Here is a 9,300-nt window from a genome sequence, read left to right on the forward strand (position 1 = left end):
ATGGCACGGGTGCTAATTGGATTGAGTGAACATAACTACGCACTTAATTCTAGATTTGAAGCTTTCGTGACTGCAATGATTCATCCTCTTAGGTTTTTTCGGTAAAGTCACGTAGGTAAAAATTTAAAGTAAAAGTTAATAAAAGTAATAATGGAAATAAAATAATAAATCACGACGTTTCGGAGGCAACACAAGTCTCCGTCATCAGGTGAGACCGTCACAGCTGTGACGGTCCCACCTGATGACGTCGTGATTTATTATTTTATTTTGTTTCCACTATTACTTTTATTAACTTTTAATTTTATTTCTTACCTACGTGACTTTACCGAAAAAACATAAGAGTATAACTACGTACGCAGAGCGAGTAGGAATAAGCAGTGGTTGTAATGGGGCGTAGCATCATCATCATCATCAATGCACGAGGCATTGGGATGCTGCTGGATCCTGCTTCTAGATTGCTAACCCACGCGCCATCAGCCTGGTTGTGTTCAGCCCTGCGTTACGCATCATCTCACGTGTGTGTGTGTATGTGTGTATCGTGGACTTGTGCTTTATACCCCACCTACATAATTACATTATTTATTATTACGCAATTTTAACTACCACCACCACCAGGGCAATATAGAACAGACTTGCGCTTCCCCCCTATATTATAGACGAGCTTTACTACCCGGCTTCGCCCGGGACTTGGATTCACCACGCCCGGCCGCCTTTGTCTCCCCAGTGGCGATGTTCACACAGCACAGCAGTTACTCGTTTGAGGCTGAGTCGACCTAGGGGAGGGCCCAGGACCGGTTCAAATAATCGTCACCGGTGGTGGCCGTGAGTGGGAATCGAACTCGGCTCGCCGGGTTCGTAGCGCGGCGCACTAACCACTACACTACAACGCGTCACGCTTCCACGTGCGCGGGTCACGTGACAGATGTGACGTCACAGCTCACTTGCCGTGCAAAAAAAGATGCATTATTGAACTCCCCCCCCCCCCCCCAAAAAAAATACTAAAATGTATTTTTATAATTTGTGCATGGTGTACTATCTGGAAAGTACCCACATGGCAAATTTCAGGTTTGTTGCATGTCGGGAAGCACGCTGAACATTTTGAACAGACCCACATAATCACAAATTTCCCTTTTATATATAGAGATGATTTGTTATGCCACCACCAGCGTTATAGAACGCACGGACTGTGTAATTGACCGTGGCCCATCCGCGATGTGCATGTCTTGTTACGTGTATATATTTGTTCTTGTTGTTGTTATACCAGGACCATGTCTACGATGCAGGCCAGATTCCCACCCACGAACGTAGCCTCCTCCCCACACGTGGTCTGCCCTGGTGCGGTTCACGGTCAATGCTCCGGCGTTCTGTCAAGGCAATACGGAGCTTACCAACAGCACCAGCAACAACATCAACAGCATCAACAGCATCCTCAAAGCCTCCTGCTGCATCACCACCACCACCAGCAGCAACACCATCAACAGCAGCAGCAGCAGCAGCAGCAGGAGCTTCATCAGCTTCATCATCATCAGCAGCAGCAGCAGCACAAAGATCTGGTGAAGCCCCCGTACAGCTACATAGCCCTGATCGCGATGGCCATCCAGAACTCGGCGGAGGGGCGGGCGACCCTGAGCGCCATCTACCAGTTCATAGCGGGGCGCTTCCCTTTCTACCGCGAGAACAAGCAGGGCTGGCAGAACTCCATCCGACACAACCTCAGCCTCAACGAGTGCTTCGTCAAGGTACGTGCACGTACGTACGTGTCTGTGTGTGTGTGTGTGTGCACTTGGCCTGGCACAAGCGTCGTGGTGACGTCACCGCCACTTAGTGGCGAATGGCGCTTGTTGATGTTGTTGTGCACGTGGCGCAGCGGTTAGCGCTCCGCTGCGCTATGAACCCGGCGACACGGGTTCGATTGCCGCTCACTGCCAACATCAGTGACGATTATCTGAACCGGTCCCGGGCCTCCCCTAGGTCGACTCAGCCTCAGATGAGTACCTGGTGCGGTGCGTAAACATTGCCACTAGGGAGACAAAGGCGGTCGGGCGTGGTGCTGGCCACCCACCCCCTCGTGTACCGTTCCGGCCTTCATAGGTGCTCGCTAACAGCACTTGCCCCTACAGTCTGTTAAGGCTATACAGGGGATCTTTGTCTTTGTATGCACGTAAATGTATGTTTAACTTATTTCGCACCACCCTACGTAGAAGCCAACCGTGTTAATCGGAGGTCTGTGGATCTCTGTGCGAGTCTATGGGTCTCCGTGTGGTGAGTCTATGGGTCTCTGTGTTAGTGTATGGGTACTCTATGTGAGTCTATGGGTCTCTGTGTGGTGAGTCTATGGGTCTCTATGCGTCTGTGGGTCTCTGTGTTAGTGTATGGGTACTCTATGTGAGTCTATGGGTCTCTGTGTGGTGAGTCTATGGGTCTCTATGCGTCTGTGGGTCTCTGTGTTAGTGTATGGGTACTCTATGTGAGTCTATGGGTCTCTGTGTGGTGAGTCTATGGGTCTCTATGCGTCTGTGGGTCTCTGTGTTAGTGTATGGGTACTCTATGTGAGTCTATGTGTCTCTATGTGAGTCTATGTATGTTGAACTTCTTTCACAATATGTAGCCAATAGTGCTAATCAGAGGTGCGGTGAAAGGACAGCAAACTAAACAAAACAAGCAGTTTTAAAAAATGCGTTTGTCAATCTAGATGATGATCTAAAAGTGCATCATAGCTCCATAGTGGCTTCATAATATCGGAAGGAAGTGTGTTCCAAACGGCCATAGAAGCGCATCTGAAAGCGCCGCGCGATGCAGTGACCATTTTCATTCGATGGTTAGCCAAAATCCGCCGCTGCGTCGATCCCGTGATGATGGTTTATGTTCCTTGACGAGATCAGTGAGGTATTGTGGTTAATTTGGGGCATGCACTTGGTATGTAATGAGCGCGACCGAATCATGTATTTGTCCAGCAACCGGAAGCAACCGACAAGGCTCGATTTTCTTGGTTCTTTCGGTAAAGTCACGTGGAAGGGAAATAATAAAATAATAAGAAATGAAACAGAGACGCCGCGACTCTAAGGTGCTCTTTTCCTCCCACCCAGCTTAAATACAGTACTCTGCCAAGCTTGGCGGTGTTCATTGGAGCGCTGTCTTTCCGACAGCTCTGTTTCTTCACCTGAGGACGGCTGCTTGTATTGTGGCCGAAACGTCGTGAGAATTTTATTTTATTTAGTTTTATTTTTATTATTTTATTATTTCCCTTCTACTTGACTTTACCGAAAGAACCAAGACAATGAATCCCTGCAGTCACGAAAGCTTTAAATCGAAAAAGGCTCGATTATTGAGTTGTAATCATCGCGGTTTGTCGACGATACGCTACACACCACCACAATGTTGGCCATGTCACGACTCAATAGTGGTCAAGTGTGTCGTAGAGCCCTGATATGATCAAATGACATGTTCTGGTCGAGTATGGTGCCGGGGCTCTTTAAATAAGTAGAGAACTGAATCCTGGAGTCCGCGACCACCACACCCGATCCTCCCACAATCTGTTTTTTGCCTGAGCCCGAGTGCCAACGAGCAGAACCTCAAATGTTTCTGGATTAAGCAGCATTTCTTTTCGTGCAAAGCGCACGTGTGCCACTCGCGTGCAATCTTAGCGGTTACTGAGGCTCTCCATAGCTAAACCTTGACTTCACTGCGGAGTACACTTGTGGTATCATCAGTATATTGATGGAACTTGATGTGATGCGATGAGAAGACATCGGCCAAGGGCCCGACTACGGACCCCCGTGGTACGCCGACTAGCTTGACGAAATGTCATCAACCATGTAGGTGCGACTCAATCCACCCCAATGCCATGCCCGATACACCGAACCTTGACCTTAGCCGCCCGATAAGTATCTTGTGGTGAATGGTGTCGAAGGGGCTGGGAGATTGAGGCCAACCACGGCTGCGTCACCCCGGTTATCCGTGATCTTGTGGAGGCCATCAGTGATCTTTAGTAGAGCCCTCTCAGTGTTGTGGAACTTCCGGTACGCTTCTAGATTTGAAGCTTTCGTGACTGCAAGGATTCATATTCTTAGGTTTTTTCGGTAAAGTCACGTAGGTAAAAAAATTTAATTTAAATTAATAAAAGTAAAATAAAATAAAAATAAAACAATAAAAATCACGACGTTTCGGAGGCAACACAAGCAAGCGGGCTGTGACGGTTCCACCTGAAGACGGAAGCTTGTGTTGCCTCCGAAACGTCGTGATTTTTATTATTTTATTTTTATTTTATTAATTTTAATTGAATTTTTTTACCTACGTGACTTTTCCGGTACGCTGACTGCAACGAATTAGATCTGCCTGTCGCAGCGACGTGGGGAAGTGACCGTTTCAGACGCATGCACTCCATGACCTTTGAAATCGCACTCAGGTTTGCGATCGGGCGATCGTTTGCGGGGTCACTGTGGCTCAAGCCAACTTTCTTCAGCAGCGGTGTTGCCTGCGCCATGTTGAACCGGTCTGGGTAACAGCCCCTCGCTGAATAAAAAAATTTCCAGGTGGACAATCAGCAGCGTGAGCACCGTTTGAGCACGGTTTGAGATGCGACGTGTAGATGTAGTCGGGCAGCGATGTCTTACTTGGCAGCCGTGCGATGAACATTGACACTAGATTTGAAGCTTTCGTGACTGCAAGGATTCATATTCTTAGGTTTTTTCGGTAAAGTCACGTAGGTAAAACATCAAAATTAATAAAAATAAAATAAAATAAAAATCACGACGTTTCGGAGGCAACACATGACGGAGACTTGTGTTGCCTCCGAAACGTCGTGATTTTTATTTTATTTTATTTTTATTAATTTTGATGTTTTAACTACGTAACTTTACCGAAAAAACCTAAGAATATGAACATTGACACCTCTGCCACCAACATTGGTACCGGGGTCTTGGAGTTTTGCATTGGCTCCAGGTCGGTCAAACTCAGACGGCAGACCGGGAGAATGCATTGTCTTCCAGTTAAACACACTGCCATCTCGATCGTCAACATTTATTGGCGAAGAACGTCACAAGTACTGTGCACAGACCATGTTGACTGGCTAATGGGTGTTTGGTGTGTAGCAGGACCCTTCATGACATGCCACAGAGCTACGGGGGTCGCGAACCGACTCATTGACACACAAAGCACAGAACGAACTGCTCGACTCAATAATGAGTCAGTTGGCACATCTGCAGGCGGCTCTGCAAGCGAGGAGCTGTACAGTCTCGAAGCCAGTTTTCTTCCAAAGACGCCTCCAGCCTCCGCCGTGTCTGCTTCGCAGCGATCGCCCCGGGTGACAGCCGGTCACTGCGCACTTTCCCCGTTATCTTTGTGCTTGTTGTTCGGATGGGCACTCGCACACACATACCCATAACTCTCACACACACACACTTCCCAAACACACTCACACGCCTGCCTGTCTGCCTTCTCCAATCTGCCAGGTGGCACGAGACGATCGCCGGCCTGGCAAGGGCAGCTTCTGGACGCTGGACCCGGACTCGCACAGCATGTTCGAGAACGGCAGCTTCCTGCGACGGAGGAGGAGGTTCAAGCGGAAGCGGCGGGCTGGTGGTGATGGTGGTGGTGATGGTGGTGATGGTGGTGGTGATGGCGGTGATGGTGGTGGAGGATTCAACGTGATGGATCATCGTTACACCGATGAGGAGGCCTCAGAATTGAAGCTCGCCCGGGCCTCAGTGGGGACTGCTGGTGGCCCGGATCGTCCGCTGTCATCGTGGTCATCATCATCATCATCCTCCTCCTCCACCTCGTTGTTATTGTCGTCGGCGTCTCCATCATCGTCATCAGCATCGTCAGCGTCATCAGCAGCGTCGTCATCGGCTTCGCTCGCTGTGCGCGAGCTCTCGCCACAGATGGCGACGACGACGATGGTGGCGCTGCTCGTGCCCAAAGTTGAGAGCCCTGACAGCGTCAACCTGAGCAGCGGTAGCAGCAGCAGCAGCAGCAGCGGCGGCGGCGGTGGTGGTGTTTGTGGTGGTGTTTGTGGTGTTGTTTGTGGTAGTGGTGTTTGTGGTAGTGGTGTTTGTGATGGTCGTGGTGGTGGTGGTGGTGGTGACAGCCTGAGACGAGAAGCAAGCCCAAGGAGTGCGGTGTCGACGTTTCCGATGCCGTCCACAAACTCGAAGCTTCACACGGGCGTCCCGTCACGTGGCCCGCATGGACACCACGTGGGTGGTGGTGGAGATGTTGTTGGAGTACGAGGAGGTGCTGGAGGATGTGGAGTAGGTTGTGGCGATGGCCGTGACGACCGCATGTCCCTAAGATATCAGCAGGCCCAGGGGATGCTGCCTGCCTATGATGGTATGCGGGACCAGCAGAGTGGATTGTACCTGGGCGGAGAGGGGAGTGAACAGCAGCAGCGACATCAACAGCAGCTGCGCGTGGAGGAGCAAGGGGTTGAAAGAGCATCGCTCGAATGCTCGCCGCAGATTCAAGGCGTCATCAATCTGAGCACCGGTCATAACCACCACCAACATCAACAACGTCATCATCACCATCAGCTGCAGTTCCACCACCACCACCATCAGCAAGATCAGCAGCAGGCTGATGGACAGCCTCAAGTCACAGCTGACGAGATGTCAGTTGATGAAGAAACCTGCTCACGATTATCTCTTTGGTATCAACACCACAACCACAACAACCACCACCACCATAACAGTCACCAGCACCATCACCAGCAGCAGCAGCAGCAAGAGTTGTCCACGTATGGCGTGAACATAAATTCTGACCACCATCATCAGCATCAGCTGTTGAGCGTTCGAAGCCATGCTGACAAGACACTTGGATTCCCGTACGCCGCTGCTGATGGCTCTGACAACTATCGCGTGGCGTTCAGATCAACGCCTGCTACATATCGGTCGTTTGCTTGCGACGTGAATAAGTACTGACGGTGGCTGGAGTCGCATCGGGTTTTATGGTTGAGCATGCAAGGACTTGCGTGTGGGTCTCTGTATGAATGGATGGGTCTCTCTGTGAGTGAGTCTATGTGTCTCTGTGTGCGTCTACGGGTCTCTGTGCGAGTCCGGTCTCAGTGTGAGTCTATGGATCTCTGTGTGAGTCTGTGGGTCTCTATGTGAGTATATGGGTCTCTATGTGAGTCTATGGGTCTCTGTGTGAGTCTGCGGGTCTCTGTGTGAGTCTATGCGTCTCTATGCGAGCGTATGAGTCTCTGTGTGGGTCTATGGTCTCTGTATGAGTCTATGGGTCTGGGGTGTGTGGGTAGGTGTTGGTGTTCGAGACAGCAAGCCTGGGGTGTTGGGGTCGACTTGAGGGTTTCTGGGTAACACCGCATTGCATTGTTCAGTGGGGCATCAGGAAGTGGAGTGGTGACTACTCCGGGTCCTCTTGACCTCGGCTGTGACACAGAACGTTCAATGTCTGGCGCATACGTTTTCTATATACAGGGACTCTTCTACTTATGAACACCCGACTTACGAACTTTCAGAGATACGAAAAAAAGCCGCCTGTATATCCAGTTGCCTGTTCGGACCGAGACTCATAAGTTCAAAATCCGCGCAATAGATTGCGGTGGTGGCATCTACATCTGCAGAACGTGAAGAATCGGTGGCATCTACAGCTACAGGAGATTATACAACGCTTAAAGCCATTCCCCGTGTTTAGTATACACACCGTACAACGCGTTTGGACTGACAAATAAATCGACTTACGACCAAATCGACTTACGAACAGACCCTTTGGAATCTTACTCGTTCGTAAGTAGAGGAGTCTCTGTAAACGCCCTGCGATGCGAGGGCGCAATCGGGGCACCACGGTGGCTAGGAGATGTTAACTACCTCGCCTGGTATACAGGAGGTCGTGGGTTCGATCCCAACCCTGACGATGCCTGCTTGTATATGTTTAGAGTCTGCGTCTCTCTCTCTCGCCCCGTGGTAGCGTAGATTTTTCTCCGGGTCCTCCGGTTTTTCTCCTCCACATTTAGAATCACGTGTTTAGATATTAATTCATTGGGCCATCATTTGTGATAGACAGATTCGCTTATAAAAAAAAAAGAGCTACATTGCTCAGTAAGCCTTACCTGGTAAAAGAAATAAAAGTTTAGTTTAGTTTTAGCTTATGTTCTCGAGTTTTATAGTTATACATTGTGGGGTCGAAAATGCCACTGTTCTCGCATTAAAAATCTTCTTACTTTGCTTTACCGAATAGAAAAAAAAGTAATACAATGCTGTATCTTTAACTGCACATGTTATCATTCACAAACCTGCAAGGCAAATACAAAGATCCCTGGATAGCCTTTATAAGACTGTTGGGGCAAGTGCTGTTAGTGAGCACCTCTGAAGACCGGCACTGTGGCACACGAGGGGGTAGGTGGTCAGCACCACGCCCGGCCGCCTTTGTATCCCCATATCAGGCCGAGTCGATCTAGGGAAGGTCCAGGACCGGTTCAGATATTTGACGTCAGTATTTGTCGGCCGTGAGTGGGTATTGAAGTCGGATCTCTGCCGGGTTTGTAGGGGAGTGAGCTAACCGCTGGCCCACCGCTCCCCACACACACATGCTCATTTGCGATTAGAACGGTTGGCTACGTACGGTGCAAAAGAAGTTCAACATATTCGCATACACAGACTCACTCAGAGATCCATAGACTCACACAGAGACACATAGACCCATCACACAGACCCATAGACTCACACAGAGACACATAGACTCACATAGAGATCCATAGACTCACACAGAGACCCACAGACTCACACAGAGACCCATAGACTCACACAGAGACCCATAGACTCACACAGAGACCCATAGACTCACACAGAGACCCATAGACTCACACAGAGACCCATAGACTCACACAGAGACCCATAGACTCACACAGAGACCCATTTATTCAGAACTGCTTGTTTGTGCTGTGTTTAGTTTGTTGTCCTTCCCCCGTACCTCAGATGAGCGTTGTTGGCTACGTACGGCCCAGAATAAGTTGAACACACACATACCACAGCCTTAATCTTGCAACTACATTCATGTGTAGAAAGTGCCATTTTTATAAAGTATTACAATAGCACGAACGATATTTTTCTAAAAACATTTTATATTAAGAAACGTTTGCTGTTGACAGTGTTGTTACAGGTATAAAATATGAGCGCCGTCGGTAAATACATTTGCTATTGCTGTACGATATCGAAGGGTGTTGAAAAAAACATTGATTAGAATTGCACAAAATACGTAGAATATATATTCTCCAGGTGTACATAACGAACGCATCCACGATTTAAAATCGCATTGTACAGACAAAATAAACGGCTTCTCTTCCAA

At 49.0% G+C, this 9,300-nt stretch overlaps 1 protein-coding gene across 1 annotated transcript; it reads left to right on the plus strand.

Annotated features, from left to right (window-relative positions):
• Positions 1-1,267: 1,267 nt before the first annotated feature.
• LOC144736765 (uncharacterized) lies at positions 1,268-9,300 on the plus strand. The gene is made up of 2 exons (XM_078619379.1): positions 1,268-1,739; positions 5,451-9,300. The coding sequence occupies exons 1-2, from the start codon at positions 1,269-1,271 to the stop codon at positions 6,915-6,917; spliced, it is 1,938 nt and encodes a 645-aa protein (XP_078475505.1). The 5' UTR covers position 1,268; the 3' UTR covers positions 6,918-9,300.

This window comes from Lampetra planeri, chromosome 63, assembly GCF_965212315.1.
Source record: "Lampetra planeri chromosome 63, kcLamPlan1.2.h2, whole genome shotgun sequence".
In the NCBI taxonomy this organism is placed as follows: Eukaryota; Metazoa; Chordata; class Hyperoartia; order Petromyzontiformes; family Petromyzontidae; genus Lampetra; species Lampetra planeri.